General features: G+C 38.4%; 1 protein-coding gene and 1 long non-coding RNA gene across 2 annotated transcripts; one reads left to right on the top strand and one right to left on the bottom strand.

Moving 5' to 3' along the window:
• The first annotated feature begins 1982 nt into the window (after positions 1 to 1982).
• Positions 1983 to 4147, top strand: LOC117333063. The gene is made up of 2 exons (XR_004533821.1): positions 1983 to 2254; positions 2308 to 4147. It is a non-coding gene; the product is annotated as an uncharacterized LOC117333063 (long non-coding RNA).
• A 3922-nt stretch (positions 4148 to 8069) lies between these two features.
• Positions 8070 to 21933, bottom strand: LOC117333062 (3 beta-hydroxysteroid dehydrogenase/Delta 5-->4-isomerase type 4-like). Its single transcript, XM_033892185.1, has 5 exons — positions 21837 to 21933; positions 19774 to 19967; positions 12786 to 12950; positions 12084 to 12305; positions 8070 to 10714 (listed from the first exon to the last, which is right to left on the bottom strand). Exons 2-5 carry the CDS (start codon positions 19913 to 19915, stop codon positions 10155 to 10157), a joined length of 1089 nt encoding a protein of 362 aa, XP_033748076.1. The 5' UTR covers positions 19916 to 19967; positions 21837 to 21933; the 3' UTR covers positions 8070 to 10154.
• Positions 21934 to 22758: the final 825 nt, after the last annotated feature.

Genomic DNA, 22758 nt, shown 5'->3' with positions numbered 1-22758 from the left:
TGAAAACAACATGGCCGACAGGCAGCCATCTTGGATTTTGACAATTGAAGTTTCTTATCACTATTTCTGAGAACATATTTAAGGGATCTTTCTGAAATTTCATATGTAAGTTTCCCCTGGTGCCTAGTTATGCATATTGCATTTTGAGACCAATCTGAAAATAACATGGCCGACAGGCAGCCATCTTGGATTTTGACAATTGAAGTTTGTTATCACTATTTCTGAGAAAGTACTGAATGGATCTTTCTGAAATTTCATATGTAAGTTTCCCTTGGTGCCTAGTTATGCATATTGCGTTTTGAGACCAATCTGAAAACAACATGGCCGACAGGCAGCCATCTTGGATTTTGACAATTGAAGTTTGTTATCACTATTTCTGAGAAAGTATTTAAGGGATCTTTCTGAAATTTCATATGTAAGTTTCCCTTGGTGCCTAGTTATGCATATTGTGTTTTGAGACCAATCTGAAAATAACATGGCCGACAGGCAGCCATCTTGGATTTTGACAATTGAAGTTTGTTATCACTATTTCTGAGAAAGTATTTAAGGGATCTTTCTCAAATTTCATATGTAAGTTTCCCTTGGTGCCTAGTTATGCATATTGCGTTTTGAGACCAATCTGAAAATAACATGGCCGACAGGCAGCCATCTTGGATTTTGACAATTGAAGTTTGTTATCGCTGTTTCTGAGAAAGTACTGAAGGGATCTTTCTCAAATTTCATATGGAGGTTCCCCTTGGTGCCTCGTTATGCATTTTTGGACCAGTCTGTCCTGAAAACAACCTGGCAAACAAACAGCCATTATCGTTAAATCTCAAATTTCTTATATAGCTAAGATTCCCTTGTTTGAAAAGTACTGGAGGGATGTCTCAATTTGCACAGATTAGTAAAATGAAGGGAAAAGTAGAGAAAAGATCAATCTGACATGGAACCTATGAAGATCATTCAATGGTGGGCGCCAAGATCCCTCTGGGATCTCTTGTTTTACTTCAGACAATAACATCTTTCTTAGGTCAATGTGTTATTTCATGAAATTTGCAATTTCTTAGTTTAAGCCTTGAAGTGATCAGGTGAGAATGTGTACAGGTATGTCATATAGAACAGACCACACAAGGTATGTCATATAGAACAGACCACACATATTATACCTTTAGTCAGGTGAGAATGTGTACAGGTGTGTCATATAGAACAGTCCAGACATATTATACCTGTAGTAATTGAAATAACTGTGATATTAATATGAGCGACTTAAGAGAATCTCCAAACTGTCTCTGTTCAGATATATGAAGGAAGTGTTGGAGGTCTTAAGAACAAATCCATATAATATAATGGATTCTTGTGTGAGGTCCTGTATATGTAGTTATTCAGTTAAGTTATGGTCAGAATCTATAACCTAAACTACCAGTTGTATCACTACAATTTTGAGATTTGAAAACTGTTATCTATTTCTTGAAAAGTTCTGGAGGGATATTTCTCAAACTTTATGTGCTAGTTCTCGTTTATCCCTAGTTGTTCCAATTGAATCGAGATATTTTTGATAAAAAAAAGAAAAAAGAAAAGAAAAAAAAGGCCAACAGGTGGCCATCTTCAATTATGAGAATTGAAGTTTGTTATCACTCTTAAGGTTTAACAGCATTAAGAGTATCACTGAGTGCAATACATGTAGATAATGTGACATATAAAAGGTAGTAAATGTATATAATCTGTTTACAGTATATCACAGGCATAAAGGGTTGAGAGGCAGAGGAGTGATAGTGACACTGTTGGCAAGGAAACTCGGTGTGTGTGTGTGTGTGTGTGTATGGGGGGTTGGGGGGTTGGGTTGGAGGGGGCGGATTGGAGGGGGTGGAGGGGGGGTGGATGGGAGTGTGGGGGGTGGGGGTGGATGGGAGTGGGGGGGGGGGGGGGTTAGGTGTGTGTGGGGGGGGGGTGGATGGGTGTGTGTGTGGGGGGGGGGGGGGGGGGGGTTACAGGTGTGTGCGTGTGGATGGGGTATGCTGTGGTGTGTTTGTACTGAATATCAGTTGTGTAATGATAATATGTGTGCTGAATGTCACGTGTGTGAAGTGATAACACTATACTGAACTTTACTTGATTGTGTGATAATGTTGACAGTGTCGTCAACCAGCTGTGTCTTGTCATGTTAAAGGTGTGATAATATTGACAATGTCGTCAACCAGCTGTGTCTTGTCATTTTAAAGGTGTGATAATATTGACAAATGTCGTCAACCAGCTGTGTCTTGTCATTTTAAAGGTGTGATAATATTGACAAATGTCGTCAACCAGCTGTGACTTGTCATGTTAAAGGGTCACCAAGTAAGAAGGCCCCACAACCTGTTGTATGATATGGTTGTCACATACTGTTGTATGATATGGTTGTAACATACTGTTGTATGATATGGTTGTCACATACTGTTGTATGATATGGTTGTCACATACTGTTGTATGATATGGTTGTCACATACTGTTGTATGATATGGTTGTCACATACTGTTGTATGATGTGGTTGTCACATACTGTTGTATGATGTGGTTGTCACATACTGTTGTATGATGTGGTTGTCACATACTGTTGTATGATGTGGTTGTCACATACTGTTGTATGATGTGGTTGTCACATACTGTTGTATGATATGGTTGTCACATACTGTTGTATGATATGGTTGTCACATACTGTTGTATGATATGGTTGTCACATACTGTTGTATGATATGGTTGTCACAACCTGTTGTATGATATGGTTGTCACATACTGTTGTATGATATGGTTGTCACATACTTTTATTTATGTGTTCAGATTTCTTAACAGCATTTTGTCAGTTTCCAAGAATTGAATTTGAATTTTTTTTTCTGTTATTATTCCTGTGTTATGAGATATCAGATGAATACAATATTTTTCATGATATTGTCAAGAAGGATTATGTTTGTCAAGACCTTGACTATCACTTATTTGCATAAATGTGCAATACTGTATTATTACATGTACAAATGTGTATAATGTTAACTTGCATGTACAGTGTACAATATTGTAACTGTATAATAATAGCACAATTTAAATATGTATTTCTTATAATAGAAACAATGTTGATTAATTTAGTTCAGACATTTTGTATTCTTCTTGGTGCTTATACAGTGGACAATGAAAATTCATCTGCAGACAAAATCACATTATAATTTACAATAACTGTAAAACTCATTGTTATCAATTCTTATTTAAAAAATTTTAAGTTTAAAAGATGTTAGGTATATAAGGTTTTGCATGAAGATCAGAAGTCTAAATATTTGTCTACTATTTATTAAAATATGTATTTAATTACATGTAACAAAGACATGAATTTATCCCGGTTTAACCCCATATAACTCATTGTATTTTATCATACATATGGTTTAACCCCCTAATTCAAGGTATTTATCGTCTTACTGTTTTATAACGGTTTAACCCCATAATTCATTGTATTTCATTTAAACAAAGGTACATGTATTATAACGGTATAACCCCGTAATTCATTGTATTTCATCTTACATGTTTTATAATGGTGTAACCCCATAATTCATTGTATTTCATCTTACATGTATTATAATGGTTTAACCCCGTAATTCATTGTATTTCATTTTACATGTACAGTTGTATTATAATGGTTTAACCCCATAATTCATTGTATTTCATTTTACATGTATTATAATGGTTTAACGCCATAATTCATTGTATTTCATTTTACATGTATTATAATGGTTTAACCCCATAATTCATTGTATTTCATCTTACATGTTTTATAATGGTTTAACCCCATAATTCCGTGTATGTTGTCTTACATGTATAATAACAGTTTAACCCTAAAATTCATTGTATTTCAGCTAATTTAAATACTAATAGGTCACCATTATTACATTTTTGTTACTGACAATTTTATCTTTTTGAGTATTATCAAACATTTTATATTTGTTTTCATGTTTGTTTTATTGTATTGTTAAATAAATAGTGAAATATCTTTAAAATTAAGTGTTTCTTTTTATCCTTGCTTTACCATGTAGAGGTAGCATTTGATTTGTTCGTGTTTTAAACTTTCACTTTGAAAGATGTTAAGCCTCAGTGGTGGAGGTTTGAGGGGAGTTTATTGGAATAAATAAAGTATTATTTCCTCTTCCCCACCAGGGTGTTGATCTTTGTTTGAAGATTGCCATGGACAGAAAAACAAAGGCTTTATAATCAAAACAAACCTAACTTTATTGCACATCCATATTTCATCAAAATATTAATACTAAGAATCGTTTATAGCTCACCGGTTACGAGTAACCGAGAGCTAATGCTGTCACCCCGGGATCGGCGTCACACCCCAAAACTTTAAAGTGTTTGGGGTAAGTTTTTGGAAAGCTTGTAAGTCCAAAAGTATATACATCATGCCCTTCTAATTTGGTTAATACATTCATTAGTGGTCTAGGAGTGATGTTATGACAAAATCATGCAGAAAAAAAAATGTGATTTTTTCGCATTTTACCATTTTGTGGACTTAACTTTTTTGGCACCATGCATAACCCACTTTAAAGTTTTTGGGGTAAGTTTTTGGAAAGTTTGTAAGTCCAAAAGTATACACCTCATGCCATTCTAAATTGGTTTATACATTCATTAGTGGTCTAGGAGTGATGTTATGGCAAAATCATGCATTTTACCATTTTGTGGACTGAACTTTTTTGGCACCAAAATTCACTTTAAAGTTTTGGGGGCAAGTCCAAAAGTATACACCTATCACCCTTCTAATTTGGTTTATACATTCATATCATAGAGATCCAGGAGTGATGCTGTGGCAAAATCATGCAGAAAAAAATTGGCATTTTGGTATTTTACCATTTAGTGGACTTACTTTTTTGGCACAAAAACTCACTTTAAAGATTTTGGGGGTTAGTTTTGAAAAGCTTGTAAGTCCACACCCTTCTTATTTGGTTTATACATCCATTAGAGGTCTAGGAGCGATATTATGTGGTATTGTGCAATAGGAAGGAATCATGAAAAACATCCTGTCCACTAGCACTGTAGGTCTCAAAATATACAACTTGTTTCCTTCCTCCACGTCCCCATATTTCCTGAGCTAACGGAAATGTTATTTCCATTAACCTTTGGACAAAGTGACTTTGACCTGTACCTTTTGTCCGCTGACTTTTTGTTTAATCAAACCAACTTTCCCCTTTGCCCTTTGACCTTTGACCTTGTGATCCGGACTTGGTCAGTTGATATGTTAACAAACTTTATGTCATAACAAAATGTTCTCCAGTGAAGAGATTTAATATGAGCTAGTACATTCCTGTGTAGGGATAAACAAGATTTGAACTTTGGACCTTATGGCCTTGACCTTCGACCTTGATTTTTGAGCTGATCTGAACTGAGTATATATTATATGGCTAGGGCATGGTACCTGTATTTAATTCTGATAAGGGGCCCTAACGAGTATCTAAGTATGACAACGATCACCAAGACATACCCTCAGATAAGTCCACTACTCAAGTATAAAAGGTTACATGGTACTAGTGATGTTTAGAGAGGGCTTATTTTTTAACCACTTTTAGATTACTAATCTGAAATTGATGATTTGGCAAAAATGAAGAAGGGGGCTTATTTGCTGATAAATATGACTATACATAGATCACCAGCACTAGAGTATTAGCAATGTTGATCATTAAGTCCAAGAGTATAAACAACACTTAAATTATTACCAGTTCAATATACTGTATAAACGGATCACTAGTACAAGAGTATAGATAATACTGATATCATTAGTACAAGAGTATCGATAACACTGATCACTATTACAAGAGTATAGATAACACTGATCACTATTACAATAGTATAGATTACACTGATCACTATTACAATAGTATAGATAACACTGATCACTATTACAAGAGTATAGATAACACTGATCACTATTACAAGAGTATAGATAACACTGATCACTATTACAAGAGTATAGATAACACTGATCATTAGTACAAGAGTATAGATAACAATGATTACTAATACAAGAGTATAAATAACACTGATCACTATTACAAGAGTATAGATAACACTGATCATTAGTACACTAAGAGTATAGATAACACTGATCACTAGTACAAGAGTATAGATAACACTGATCACTATTACAAGAGTATAGATAACACAGATCAATATTACAAGAGTATAGATAACACTGATCACTAGTACAAGAGTATAGATAACACTGATATCTAAAATAAGTACAAGCTAGAGTATAAACAAAACTGATCACCATTTGGTTTGTTTTTGTTTAACGTCCTACGAACAGTCAGGGTCATTTAAGGACGTGCCAGGTTTTGGAGGTGGAGGAAAGCCGGAGTACCCGGAGAAACACCACCCGCCTACAGTCAGTACCTGGCAACTGCCCCACATAGGTTTCGAATTCGCAACCCAGTGGTGGAGGGCTAGTGATAAAGTGTCGGTACACCTTAACCACTCGGCCACCGCGGCCCCCGATCACCAGTACAAGAGTATAAATAATGTTGATCACAATACAAGAGTATAGATAACAGTGATCACTAAGTACAAGTGTATAAACAACACTATCACTAGTACAAGAGTATAAATAACACTGATAACCAGTTCAAGAGTATAGTTAATACTGATCACTACCTATAGCTCGAAAAGCTGTTCTAGCTGAAGGTCACCATAATACTAGTTTATACATGTCTTCCTTTCAGAACTCTTTTGTTTGCGATTATCATTTTTTTGGAAAGCAGACAAGATATTGTCTCTATCGTGTTTATGAATGGAACAGTTCAGCTTGAGACTATAAAACTCTACAATGTATCATACATGTACAGTTGTATACGCCGGAACAGTTTTGTCAATGAAGATTACGTCCCTGACTGAATTGCAATGACTGAAATTGCAACGGTTAAGGTTTCCTTAATTAAACGTGAATCAAAAAACAAGTCTCGAGTTAACGTTCTATAAATACTGATCATTGCACAAAGCCTATGTATATATATAATACTGATCATTGCACAAAGTCTATAAATCGCAGTATGATCACATTGGTTTGATTGTTTGCTGGGTTTATCGTTCCATGAACAGTCAAGGTCATTTTGAGGCAGGGTCTCCTTGTAGTAGTTGGTGGCTACCTCACTGAACAACATACTGGAGAACCATTGCATGCCATCCAGAGCAAATAGGGTAAAGTGTCTTGCCCAAGGACTCAGGTTCCTGAGAAACACAAACCGACACAGGAAGGGTCTGTTGAACCATGCACCTCAGACCTTCACCTGAAGTAACATTACCGGCTCTCAAACCTACTAAGCTGTCGCTCCTCTCTCACTTTAGGTAACATTACCGGCTCTCAAACCTACTAAGCTGTCGCCCCTCTCTCACCTAAGGTAACATTACCGGCTCTCAAACCTACTAAGCTGTCGCCCCTCTCTCACCTGAGGTAACATTACCGGCTCTCAAACCTACTAAGCTGTCGCCCCTCTCTCACCTGAGGTAACATTACCGGCTCTCAAACCTACTAAGCTGTCGCTCCTCTCTCACCTGAGGTAACATTACCGGCTCTCAAACATACTAAGCTGTCGCCCCTCTCTCACCTGAGGTAACATTACCGGCTCTCAAACCTACTAAGCTGTCGCCCCTCTCTCACCTGAGGTAACATTACTGGCTCTCAAACCTACTAAGCTGTCGCCCCTCTCTCACCTGAGGTAACATTACCGGCTCTCAAACCTACTAAGCTGTCGCCCCTCTCTCACCTGAGGTAACATTACCGGCTCTCAAACCTCCTAAGCTGTCGCTCCTCTCTCACCTGAGGTAACATTACCGGCTCTCAAACCTACTAAGCTGTCGCCCCTCTCTCACCTGAGGTAACATTACCGGCTCTCAAACCTACTAAGCTGTCGCTCCTCTCTCACCTGAGGTTACATGGCCAGCCCTCTTACAGACTGAGGTATTGTGGCCTCCTCGTACAAAGTGTAATATTATGTATTATATAACACTGATCATACAATGAGTACACCTTAATTACAAGATATAACACAGCCTTCTAATTCCAATAAGATGACCTTTCAAATATAAATCATTTTAAAGAAAATTTATTATGTCAAAAATCAGACTCAACTTAAAGAGTATGATTATTTTAAAAATTCTACAATTGTTGTACCATACTGCTGTCTCAGTTTAACTGTGACAGCTATTTACCAGTATACATTGTACTGAAGGTAAACGTAAAAGTTACATAATGTACATTTCGTATGATCAGAACACATCAATTCAAACACAGAATCATTGATCACCAGCTTAAACAGGTTTTAAATAAAATGATTCCTGTACAAGAATTTAATTTCTCAATGTTTTGAGATTAAAATGACACCAATCATTATAAAACACACAAGATAATTTTTCTAACTAGAAATAATACCAAATATGTTAGAATGTACAATGTATATATAAACCTACATATGATATTAGATTAAGCTACGTATCCTTATAGCTTAATCTGTCAGGAATATAATAGTGCCAGAATTGTAATTAAAATACTGAATGTATAAAGAGGATATTAAATGGTTTCCGGATGAATATAATATTTCACAACTATGACAGAACATTCTGATATTCAACGGTAAAACAATCAATTTTCTTTATATTGCATTTTTATGATAAAAAAAAAAATATTAAAAACATAGAAAAATTAGTAGTCTAAAAAAATGCAGCAATTAATAACATAATAATATGATATAATACATGACATCGTCTCTTTGTGACATTACGTTACTCCACGTCAACTTGACAGCACCATTTTGAAAGGTCAATAACTGATCAACACAATTTAAGCGTTTCCTGCTGTTATCTGTTAAGGGAGAACCTGTGCATTAAACCTAGCATCAAGTGGGTACATTGTCAAAAACTATCTTCGCTTAGATTCGAAAGTTGGCAAGTTTCAATGAGGTGAATACAAAGGTTTGCTCTAATTGGTCAAAAACGAAAACCCAATATTTTTACTGCAAATTAATTAAAAAAAATACATTTTCAAAATATAAGTTTTATCAGTTTGTTAAATTTCTATATTTCACTGGCAAATATGCAAATAATATAAGGTACTGTATATGTTGAGACTTGAATTGAGAATACAATTAAAAATATTAAACTATATTGTGTTTATTAGACATCCAATTAAATCTCAATGAACTTGTTCATATATTTAATGACAAAATTTTACTACAACATTAATATCATGCTGTTGTTACATATATACAAATTATAATAATTTTTTTCAATAATTATGTACAATGTTATTGTTTGTAATATATTTGTTCATGCAATTTTATGTATACTGTAAATATTACACTCTATATATGTAAAATGAAATTACATTTAGCCTCCTCTCTCAGTTTTAATGCTACTGGACCTATAAACAACAAAAAAAGAAAAAGAAAATTGTCAAAACCAGCTTCACTACAACAAAAATATTACTGCTCCTTCTGTGTACAGTATTCAATGTTGTATATAGGAGTATTATGTCTACAAACCTCCAAAAAATTATATATATTATACAAAATATATTCATATCTACATATTCTTGTTCAATTCAGTAAAAGCAGAGTATATATAATAACCTATATAATATGGTGTATTTGATAATTACAAGTATATTGTTACCTAAGTATCAATAAAGAAAAGTATAATCTTGACATTTATGAGTATTATTACTAATGTACAACTTCAGAAATCTTTGGTTTATTAAAATTATATGATTAAACAATACAACATTTATATAATATATAGTATTTAAACCAAACAAACCTCAAACTACAAATTCAGAGTATCATTAATAAAAGGCAAAATATCATAAATTTAAAAAAAATTGAAAATAATAAAACAAAAATCATGTATATTTAAGTTCCTCAGATCAAATTGTACATAGCGAACAGTTCAAAAATTATTATGCTCAAATGAATATCAGTTTTCTGTATGATAAATTTAGTTTTTTTAATATATGGGGCATATGTACAGGGCTACAAGGTGTAGCCCAGTATAACAGAGTTATTACCCTTTAAGAAGGTTAAAACAGAATAATGCTGAAGAATAATGGCACTTATATTACAAGCATATATAACCCCTTTAACATGGGAAGTAGAGCAGAGTTGTGTCCCTTTAATACCGCTAGCCGAGGTCCATTGTGGAATAGTACTGTTTGGCAGCCTGTAGGGATTCTTCAGCACTGTACAGAGGTGTGTATGATAGGAAATCCTTCGCCTTCTGGTACTTAATATAAAATGATGTTTGTATGAAATGAAAACCGGAATAAGTAAAGTTAGAATCCAGTGTATAGATGGGGTAGAGTATGTATCCGAGTATAGTGATGATGGCAGCCATAAAGTACATCACTAGATCGGGTATTTTGTAGGTAGTGTACTTCATTCCACGACATTCAAGGAACTGCTGTTGCAGTTTATGCAATGATCCAATGGGCGTGTCATCAGAAAGAAGAAATTGTTGGCCAGCCACAAGGTCTGGCTGTCTGATCAGGGTCTTCAGTCCACAGACGAATCCCCAGGCAATATTCCCAACATAACCAAACTGGCAGAGCGTTGTATCAGAACCAGACTTGGGCATGCAGCCTTTGTTTTTGTAAGCTACCTTCAGAGACAATGTAAAACAACCCTGATCGAGTTCTCCATACATGGTAGTAGGCACGAGTATCATGGTCCTCATATCATCTCCTACAAATACACAAACAACACTGAACATGGTCGCTATGACATAACCATGGTTACTGGGACATCATACTAGAACATAATCAAACTTACTAGGAGTCATTACAACAATAAATTGGATATAGCCATGGTGATTTGGTACATTAGCACAATAACTACAAGATATAACCATGGTTACTGAAACATAACCACAATAAACGGTGCATAACCACGGTTGATTACTGGGACATTACCACAATAAATGGGACATAACCATGGTTACTGGGGCATTTCCTCGGTTACTGCGATATAACCGCCATTACTGGGAGATAACCATGGTTATTTGGATATTACCAAGATTACTAGGACATAACCACGGTTACTAGGACATTACTACAGTTACCTATTTGCATGAATATGTTTTTTGCTATCAGGTCTAGGCCACCTATTACCATAGTTAGTACATACGCTGTAGTAGTGGTGTCCTAGCTAGGCACGGTTATAACCTGACCAAGCTTGTTCAGCCCCATCAATCAATCAATCAATCAATCGCTGTAGTAGTGGTGTCCTAGCTAGGCACGGTTATAACCGGACCAAGCTTGTTCAGCCCCATCAATCAATCAATCAATCAATCGCTGTAGTAGTGGTGTCCTAGCTAGGCACGGTTATAACTGGACCAAGCTTGTTCAGCCCCATCAATCAATCAATCAATCAATCAATCGCTGTAGTAGTGGTGTCCTAGCTAGGCACGGTTATAACCGGACCAAGCTTGTTCAGCCCCATCAATCAATCAATCAATCAATCAATCGCTGTAGTAGTGGTGTCCTAGCTAGACACGGTTATAACCGGACCAAACTTGTTCAGCCCCATCAATCAATCAATCAATCAATCGCTGTAGTAGTGGTGTCCTAGCTAGGCACGGTTATAACCGGACCAAGCTTGTTCAGCCCCATCAATCAATCAATCAATCAATCGCTGTAGTAGCCGAATACTGATACTAATTGCTTTAGTAGCAAGGGTAGTCATGTCATATAGATATTGTCACCCTTCTCCGTCTTTAACATATCTCTTCAACATTTATAATGTTACTACAGCATAGAGGAGTTAGTATTCAACAATGTCTTTCATTTGCATATTTTATACCAAGTTAATAAGTTATTTTCAAGGTAATGCCATTTCCAAATATTGTGGTAGGACTTGTGGGCCACCTATTCAGCAATAAAATGAAACTAGAAACTTGACTTTCTCTGTCATTTGAAATAAATAGAAAAATCCTGATAGCTTACATTATGTAGGTGTGAACAACAGGCCTTGACTGACCTTTTCTCTGTCAGGCTTACAATGCCTGTTTTAAGTACACAGTATTTTCACAGAACAGTAATTTCACAATACAAACCATGTTGTAACTTGTCTCCATTTGAGTCCAGGACGATTTTCATTGCCTTCTGTTTACTACTTCCATAACATCGAAACAGGAGCTTGTCTTCTGGAAGGAGTGTAAGGGTACTCTCTGTCCCTCCGAGGACCTCCGTATACCCCTGTACACAGGATACACTGGAACAGTAGATGAAATAAGACACGCCCTCCTCCTTACTGATGTCTATCAGGGACTGGGTACCTGGAACCAATCGGATGCTGGCATGTTTACTTATTGCTAAATCTCTTTGTCATGTCTCTACAATCTGATATGAGTATGGGTCAAAAACTGCCTTCCACACACCAAATCCTGATAAGTGATTTGGTGGTTAACTTATAAGGTCTACCAATAAACGTTTGGGTTATTCTTGTTAGATTACACCGGAACATTTGTCCCGTTCCTGTCAGACAGTCATGTGAAATTTTGTCCCATTCCTGTCAGACAGTCATGTGAAACATTGTTCCATACCTGTCAGATATAGACATGTGAGACTTTGAGTAAATCCTGTCCAGCACATATGTGAAACTTTGAGTCAATCCTGTCAGATATGTGAAACTTTGAGTCAATCCTGTCAGATATGTGAAACTTTGAGTCAATCCTGTCAGATATGTGAAACTTTGAGTCATTCCTGTCAGACAGATTTGTCAAACTTTCTGCCTTTTTAAAGTTTGTAAGACTTACCTGTAACATTAACCTGATCTAGTTTAGCTGTGTTTGGGAAGAGTTTTGTATCTATATATGATGCTATGTGGAGAACAGCTTCTACACCTTTACAGGCCCTTCGTACCTCTTCCTCGTCTAACAGATTCCCTTCATACACCTTAACTGGACGAGTTGGCTTGTAATCTACAAATACAGATTGTTAGAGAAATCATTTTTTTTTCAATTTATGTTAGGCCAAGGAAAAAAAATGTTGTGTTTCCCCTTTCGTCTCTCAAAAAATTAGGGTAGGTAGGTAGGGATTTTTTTTTTTTTTTTTTTATCTTTTTTTTTTTAAATAAATAATCAAATGTTCATATTTGAATATTTATATATGCTGTATATATCATTTCAATATCATTATATTTGAGTGTTTGATCATTCTTCTACCTAACTTCATTTTGAAATGCAATGTATTGGGAGATGAAAATGATATTAAAAGTATATCAAACTTTATTTGCAGTGCTTGTTATCTCTTTTCAGATAATCTCAAATAGGAGCATCATATTAATAGTCAGAACAGTAAAACCATGTCATTATAAACACAGTTTATTGAGAGTTTCCACTCTTCGATTTTTTTCCGTATGGACGATAACATGGAGGCTGTTCATGTTCGAGACATTCTAGACACACGGGCAGAACAGTTTTATATTGTTTCTTTAATTCCTGATCAACCTCCCCATCACAACCACCACAATAGTAGCACAAATCAAGTCGTCCAAGAGATGCACTGTAAAATGGTACTTCGATGGGATTAGCGCAGGTGAGGGTCATTCTAACCAATGCTTTGCCATGAAGACCGTCGCCAACAGACAGCCCTGGTCCAACCTCAAAGGTAGTCGACTGTCCAACCTCCCTCCCCAATATAACACAATCACCTTTTACAATTTTTTCGTGATATCTATAAAATATATCTCCACATAGCGTTGTATGCGGCAGTGATGTCATAATTCGCTTTTCGTCCATGTGTTTACATTTTTTTATCGTCAGTGCCAAAACAGACGACGGCGTGCAAAAAGCCGCCATGTTTTTTGAACATCGAGGTCATCAATACGCTTTAAAACCAGTGCCCGTCATATACAAGCGTTTATAAGACTTGGGTGTGTATAATAATAAAACGGAAAACGGGCTAAATTTACGAAAATTTCCGGATTTTCAGTATTTCAAACAAAAAAAAATTAGGGTCGGTGGCCTAAAATTAGGGTCGGTCGGGAAAGGGGAAACACAACATTTTTTTTCTAGGCCTTATCATTCATTAACTGATAATTCTGCACACACCATTCTGACAGTACATATCATGAAAAAAAATATTTACCATCATTCTCTCCATCGTTGGATACCAATGGTTGATTGCACTATGCTATGCTACGTACACTATCAGGTTGTTGCCTTCAAGATTTTTAAAATTGAGTTTCATATAAGCATTACTAAGTTTTATTTGTGTTTTTTAAAGGAAATACAATCCTTCAGTATTTGTTAATAACAAAATATCCTTCCATTCTTTCAGATCTGACCTCTATCATACCCCTAACTATCCTCAGATCAGACCTCTATCATACCCCTCACCATCCTCAGATCAGACCTCTATCATACCCCTCACCATCCTCAGATCAGACCTCTATAATACCCTTCACCATCCTCAGACCTGACCTCTATCATACCCCTCACCATCCTCAGACCTGACCTCTATCATACCCCTCACCATTCTCAGATCAGGCCTCTATTATACCCCTCAACATCCTCAAATCTGACCTCTATCACACCCCTCACCATCCTCAGACCTAACCTCTATTATACCCCTCAACATCCTCAAATCTGACCTCTATCATACCCCTCACCATCCTCAGATCTGACCTCTATCATACCTCTCACCATCCTCAGATCTGACCTCTATTATACCCCTCGCCATCCTCAGACCTGACCTCTATCTTACCCCTCACCATCCTCAGTTCAGACCTCTATCATACCCCTCACCATGCTCAGATCAGACCTCTATTATACCCCTCACCATCCTCAGACCTGACCTCTATCATACCCCTCACCATCCTCAGATCAGACCTCAATCATACCCCTCACCATCCTCAGACCTGACCTCTATCATACCTCTCACCATCCTCAGATCTGACCTCTATTATACCCCTCACCATCCTCGGACCTAACCTCTATCATACCCCTCACCATCCTCAGACCTGACCTCTATCATACCCCTCACCATCCTCAGATCAGACCTCAATCATACCCCTCACCATCCTCAGACCTGACCTCTATCATACCTCTCACCATCCTCAGATCTGACCTCTATTATACCCCTCACCATCCTCGGACCTAACCTCTATCATACCCCTCACCATCCTCAGATCTGACCTCTATCTTACCCCTCACCATCCTCAGATCAAACCTCTATCATACCCCTCACCATCCTCAGATCAGACCTCTATCATACCCCTCACTATCCTCAGATCAGGACTCTATGATACCCCTCACCATCCTCAGACCTGACTTCTATCTTACCCCTCACCATCCTCAGATCTGACCTCTATCATACCCCTCACCATCCTCAGATCAGACCTCAATCATACCCCTCACCATCCTTAGACCTGACCTCTATCATACCCCTCACCATCCTCAGGTCAGACCTCTATCTTACCCCTCACCATCCTCAGATCAGACCTCTATCATACCCCTCACCATCCTCAGATCTGACCTCTATCATACCCCTCACCATCCTTAGACCTGACCTCTATCATACCCCTCACCATCCTCAGGTCAGACCTCTATCTTACCCCTCACCATCCTCAGATCAGACCTCTATTATACTCCTCACCATCCTCAAATCTGACTTCTATTATACCCCTCACCATCCTCAAATCTGACTTCTATTATACCCCTCACCATCCTCAAATCTGACTTCTATTATACTCCTCACCATCCTCAGATCTGACTTCTATCATACCCCTCACCATCCTCAGATCTGACCTCTGTCATACCCCTCACCATCCTCAGATCAGACCTCTATCATACCCCTCACCATCCTCAGATCAGACCTCTATAATACCCCTCACCATCCTCAGATCTGACCTCTATCATACCCCTCACCATCCTCAGATCAGACCTCTATCATACCCCTCACCATCCTCAGATCAGACCTCTATCATACCCCTCACCATCCTCAGATCAGACCTCTATCATACCCCTCACCATCCTCAGATCAGACCTCTATCATACCCCTCACCATCCTCAGACCTGACCTCTATCTTACCCATCACTATCCTCAGATCTGACCTCTATCTTACCCCTCACTATCCTCAGACCTGTCCTCTATCATACCCCTCACCATCCTCAAACCTGACCTCTATCATACCCCTCACCATCCTCAGATCAGACCTCTATCATTCCCCTCACCATCCTCAGATCTGACCTCTATCTTACCCCTCACTATCCTCAGATCTGACCTCTATCTTACCCCTCACTATCCTCAGACCTAAACCTCTTCATACCCCTCACCATCCTCAGATAAAATATCTATCATACCCCTCCCCCATCCTCAGACCTGACCTCTATCATACCCCTCACCATCCTCAGATCTGACCTCTATCATACCCCTCACCATCCTCAGATCTAACCTCTATCATACCCCTCACCATCCTCAGATCAGACCTCAATCATACCCCTCACCATCCTCAGACCTGACCTCTATCATACCTCTCACCATCCTCAGATCTGACCTCTATTATACCCCTCACCATCCTCGGACCTAACCTCTATCATACCCCTCACCATCCTCAGACCTGACCTCTATCATACCCCTCACCATCCTCAGATCAGACCTCAATCATACCCCTCACCATCCTCAGACCTGACCTCTATCATACCTCTCACCATCCTCAGATCTGACCTCTATTATACCCCTCACCATCCTCGGACCTAACCTCTATCATACCCCTCACCATCCTCAGATCTGACCTCTATCTTACCCCTCACCATCCTCAGATCAAACCTCTATCATACCCCTCACCATCCTCAGATCAGACCTCTATCATACCCCTCACTATCCTCAGATCAGGACTCTATGATACCCCTCACCATCCTCAGACCTGACTTCTATCTTACCCCTCACCATCCTCAGATCTGACCTCTATCATACCCCTCACCATCCTCAGATCTGACCTCTATCATACCCCTCACCATCCTCAAATCTGACTTCTATCATACCCCTCACCATCCTCAGATCAGACCTCTATCATACCCCTCACCATCCTCAGACCTGACCTCTATCATACCCCTCACCATCCTTAGACCTGACCTCTATCATACCCCTCACCATCCTCAGGTCAGACCTCTATCTTACCCCTCACCATCCTCAGATCAGACCTCTATCATACCCCTCACCATCCTCAGATCTGACCTCTATCATACCCCTCACCATCCTTAGACCTGACCTCTATCATACCCCTCACCATCCTCAGGTCAGACCTCTATCTTACCCCTCACCATCCTCAGATCAGACCTCTATTATACTCCTCACCATCCTCAAATCTGACTTCTATTATACCCCTCACCATCCTCAAATCTGACTTCTATTATACTCCTCACCATCCTCAGATCTGACTTCTATCATACCCCTCACCATCCTCAGATCTGACCTCTATCATACCCCTCACCATCCTCAGATCAGACCTCTATCATACCCCTCACCATCCTCAGATCAGACCTCTATAATACCCCTCACCATCCTCAGATCTGACCTCTATCATACCCCTCACCATCCTCAGATCAGACCTCTATCATACCCCTCACCATCCTCAGATCAGACCTCTATCATACCCCTCACCATCCTCAGATCAGACCTCTATCATATCCCTCACCATCCTCAGATCAGACCTCTATCATACCCCTCACCATCCTCAGACCTGACCTCTATCTTACCCATCACTATCCTCAGATCTGACCTCTATCTTACCCCTCACTATCCTCAGACCTGTCCTCTATCATACCCCTCACCATCCTCAAACCTGACCTCTATCATACCCCTCACCATCCTCAGATCAGACCTCTATCATTCCCCTCACCATCCTCAGATCTGACCTCTATCTTACCCCTCACTATCCTCAGATCTGACCTCTATCTTACCCCTCACTATCCTCAGACCTGACCTCTATCATACCCCTCACCATCCTCAGATCTGACTTCTATCATACCCTTCACCATCCTCAGATCAGACCTCTATCATACCCCTCACCATCCTCCGGTCAGACCTCTATCTTACCCCTCACTATCCTCAGATCAGACCTCTATTATACCCCTCACTATCCTCAGATCAGACCTCTATCTTACCCCTCACCATCCTCAGACCTGACCTCTATAATACCCTTCACCATCCTCAGATCAGACCTCTATCATACCCCTCACTATCCTCAGATCTGACCTCTATCATACCCTGCACCATCCTCAGATCTGACCAGTATCACACCCCTCACCATCCTCAGACCTGACCTCTATCATACCCCTCACCATCCTCAGATCTGACCTCTATCTTGACCCTCACTATCCTCAGATCAGACCTCTATCATACCCCTCACCATCCTCAGATCTGACCTCTATCATACCCCTCACCATCCTCAGATCTGACCTCTATCATACCCCTCAACATCCTCAGATCAGACCTCTATCATACCCCTCACTATCTTCAGACCTGACCTCTATCACACCCCTCACCATCCTCAGATCTGACCTCTATCATACCCCTCACCATCCTCAGATCAGACCTCTATCATACCCCTCACCATCCTCAGATCTGACCTCTATCATACCCCTCACCATCCTCAGATCTGACCTCTATCATACCCCTCACCATCCTCAGATCAGACCTCTATCATACCCCTCACCATCCTCAGATCTAACCTCTATCATACCCCTCACCATCCTCAGATCTGACCTCTATCATACCCCTCACCATCCTCAGATCAAATATCTATCATACCCCTCACCATCCTCAGACCTGACCTCTATCATACCCCTCACCATCCTCAGATCTGACCTCTATCATACCCCTCACCATCCTCAGATCTAACCTCTATCATACCCCTCACCATCCTCAGATCAGACCTCTATCTTACCCCTCACCATCCTCAGATCAAATATATATCATACCCCTCACCATCCTCAGACCTGACCTTTATCATACCCCTCACCATCCTCAGATCTGACCTCTATCATACCCCTCACCATCCTCAAATCTGACCTCTATCATACCCCTCACCATCCTCAGATTAAATATCTATCATACCCCTCACCATCCTCAGATCAAATATCTATCATACCCCTCACCATCCTCAGATCTGACCTCTATCATACCCCTCACCATCCTCAGATCTGACCTCTATCATACCCTTCACAATCCTCAGATCATACCTCTATTATACTCCTCACCATCCTCAGACCTGACCTCTATCATACCCCTCACCATCCTCAGATCTGACCTCTATCACACCCCTCACCATCCTCAGATCAGACCTCTATCATACCCCTCACCATCCTCAGATCAGACCCTATCATACCCCTCACCATCCTCAGATCTGACCTCTATCATACCCCTCACTATCCTCAGATCAGACCTCTATCATACCCCTCACCATCCTCAGACCTGACCTCTATCATACTCCTCACCATCCTCAGATCTGACCTCTATCATACCCCTCACCATCCTCAGACCTGACCTCTATCATACCCCTCACCATCCTCAGATCAGACCTCTATCTTACCCCTCACCATCCTCAGATCTGACCTCTATCATACCCCTCACCATCCTCAGACCTGACCTCTATCATACCCCTCACCATCCTCAGATCTGACCTCTATCATACCCCTCCTTACATTTTATTTCCCTTCTGACAGCCAGGGTCAGAAAAGGACAGGCTAGAAACAAATGTGTATATAATAACTGATTTATATAGAAAAGCATATACTGTACCTAATCTGTTTTTGTATGGTACCAGGTCAAGGACTCTTATCTCACTAAGGTGAAGGTCATCAGCAGCCAGGTGAAGATGTTTTAAAATGTGTTGTCCAAGGAAACCGTTGCCACCAGTTACAAGAACAGAGATGTTATCCATGGCAACACCCTAGTCTCCAACTGCAGGGTATATCGGTTTTTGTACGAGACTCCTGAAAGTGGTATCATGACATTAAAATTTAACATACATGTATAGTCTAAATAGATAATTATCAAACATCTGTTGTAAGCTGAAGTTAGTCTAAATTTGAAGGTTACATACTACAGTCAGTTAATATAACAAAATATACTTAATAAGTCTTCTAAAAGTTAGATATGTCCAAAAATAAATATTGTGATATGAACTTTGGAAGGCCTATATTATATGACTTATACATGAACAAACATGAGTATTATGTACCCTTATGTAGAATGTACATGTGTAGTATTTGATATATGTAAGGATTTTTGTAACACATCCTATGAATGTTCATATGTGATGTTTTGATGACTAGTACTAGTACAGTACGTATGCACACTGTCACCTTAATCCGACAAATGACCAGGGAAACAAGTGTACACAAAAAGGTGTTCAACATGTACAAGTTAAAATTGTCATTGTAACTCGTATATTGATGACGATTTCAGCTTTGCTCCAGTGTACATGTACATTGCTGAAATATTGTAATTGGACTGAAATGACTCAGTTCTGCTACTCTTTACCTATTATACCAGTTCATAAGAAAAAGTAATATTTGATAGGTCTTTAACTTTTCCTGTTTGCCTTTAATAATAATTTCAATGCAATATAAACTCCATTAATCGTATTTATTTTACAATACCACACTGTTGTATTTAAAAACAATAGCACATTACAATTTTACTAGACAATCATGATCATTGGGGGAAATTTAACTATATTGAGATGAAGAAGACATTTCAATTACACTAGAAGTATAAAATATTGCAAATATTGTAATTACTAATATTGATATGGATATAGAGGCCTGCATATGGCGCGGGAAGGATGTCATAATTAAATATTTTTGCCTAGGCAAAATTATTTTTGCCTAAGCAAAAATATTTCTGCCTAAGCAAGAATAATTTTGCCTAGGCAAAATTCGATTTCTGCCTAGGCAAAAATATTTCTGCCTAAGCAAAATAATTTTGCCTAGGCAAAAATGATTTTTTTTTATATTAATTGATGTTACCTTATAATTATTGTATTAAAAATAAAACAAAAGATAATTAGAAAGAAAGAACGAAAAAAAGAAAGAAAGAAAGACAGAAAGAAAGAAAGAAGAAAGAAAGACTTTAAAAGAAAGAAAGACAGAAAGAAAGAAAGAGATGATTAAGAATGAGAGGCCTCTTGTATGAGGACACATTATTGTCAAAGAGCTGACCCCGGAGCTCCCCACCCCCGGCAGCTTTCTAATAGATGGGGGATTAAAATTGATTTGTTGGAAAAAAAAAAAAAAAAAAAATTTTGCCTAGGCTGAAATCGAATATTGCCTAGGCTGAAATATTTTTGACTAAGCAATATTCGATTTTTGCCTAGGCAGAAATAACTTTGCCTGGGCAGAAATAATTTTGCCTAGGCAATATTTTATTTTTGCCTAGGCAAAAATATTTAATTATGACATCCTTCCCGCGCCATACCTGCATCCATTATTTATTGTATTTAATTATTAAACTGATCAGTATTATATATTGTTACCTACATTTGTACCTGTACATTTGTAGTAATATTGTACAGAATGTGTAAAAAGAGGGGCAGTCAACTTGTAGAAAAAAAGTGTGTCAATTTATATAAATGGCCCGGAACAACTAAGGGGCCGGAACGACTACGGACGGACCGGTTAGGGGCCGGAACGAATAGGGGCCGAACTGATAGAGGCCGGAACGACTACCGTTATAATACCGTTATTTGAGCCTCTTAAAAAGTCCTGAACCAGAAATAAACTTAACTTAACTTTACTTAATGTACATTGTAAGGGACCAATCGATATTTTAAATCATTTAACTACATCAACAAATAATACCTTCGACCTGGCGGAGTTATACCCAAAGTGGGAACCAGTTAAAATGATGAAGATGATGACGACGAAATAGTAGAAATCTAGATGTTTACAAAAAAAACAGGAAGTAAGATACGAAAGATAACTCTAATCTTTTTGTGTAAAAGGTGCACTAGACCTGTTCGTTAACGAAAAGTGGTTCGACACTCACTGGAGACGTACATTGTACAATTTTATTTATTTATTTACTTAATTCAAATATATATTATTTATTTTCATATTTCAATGGTTGGATATCAGAAGAACGTTAAGTAAATATTCAAATGTTAAAAAGTGGCAGCCAGGTTATGACAAACCTCGCCCGGACAAATCCACTAGCCGTGAATATTGGATGGGTAGGCCATTTTAAAACCAAATAAAGCGGTCGCCCATAATAAAGCGTATTATATGTATGGAAGTTTGATAATGAGTACATGTAATGCAGATACACTCTATGCACACACATATTAGTTTAAACAACATTTTATTCAATATCTACATGTCATATATATGATACATAATAATAAAAGGATTCAGAAAAAAGTATGAAAATACTTATTTAAATCTGTCTCCTTAAATAACAGATTGGCGGGTGACAACACTGTATAGCCATTTATTAGTCAAATAGTATAACTTAAAAACAAAACTATTTATGAGAGAGAGAGAGAGAGAGAGAGAGAGAGAGAGAGAGAGATATATATATATATATATATATATTGAGCATGTTAGTTAGGCATGGTCAGAAAAAATACGCCGACCGCGCGCCTTCATAAAAGCGTTGTGAGGAAAACCCCTAACAAACAAAAATACTCGAAAATCTTGTAAAGTCAGCGTATCATGCAGCTCAAATACTATCTAGAGATTCCATATAGTGAAATTCTATAGTTTCCAGTCTTTATCAAATGCT

Source organism: Pecten maximus, chromosome 8, assembly GCF_902652985.1.
Source record: "Pecten maximus chromosome 8, xPecMax1.1, whole genome shotgun sequence".
Taxonomy (NCBI): domain Eukaryota; kingdom Metazoa; phylum Mollusca; class Bivalvia; order Pectinida; family Pectinidae; genus Pecten; species Pecten maximus.
Note: the sequence above shows the minus strand (reverse complement) of the source record. Positions and strands in the feature narration are given on the sequence as shown.

What these genes read in the sequence shown, in the direction of transcription:
- LOC117333062 (XM_033892185.1), bottom strand. Translation starts at nt 19,915, where the DNA reads ATGGATAACATCTCTGTTCTTGTAACTGGTGGCAACGGTTTCCTTGGA. An exon ending in ACCATACAAAAACAGATTAG is followed by an intron (nt 12,951 to 19,773) that starts GTACAGTATATG and finishes CTGTATTTGTAG; the next exon opens with ATTACAAGCCAACTCGTCCA. An exon ending in TGGAGACAAGTTACAACATG is followed by an intron (nt 10,715 to 12,083) that starts GTTTGTATTGTG and finishes GTGTATTTGTAG; the next exon opens with GAGATGATATGAGGACCATG.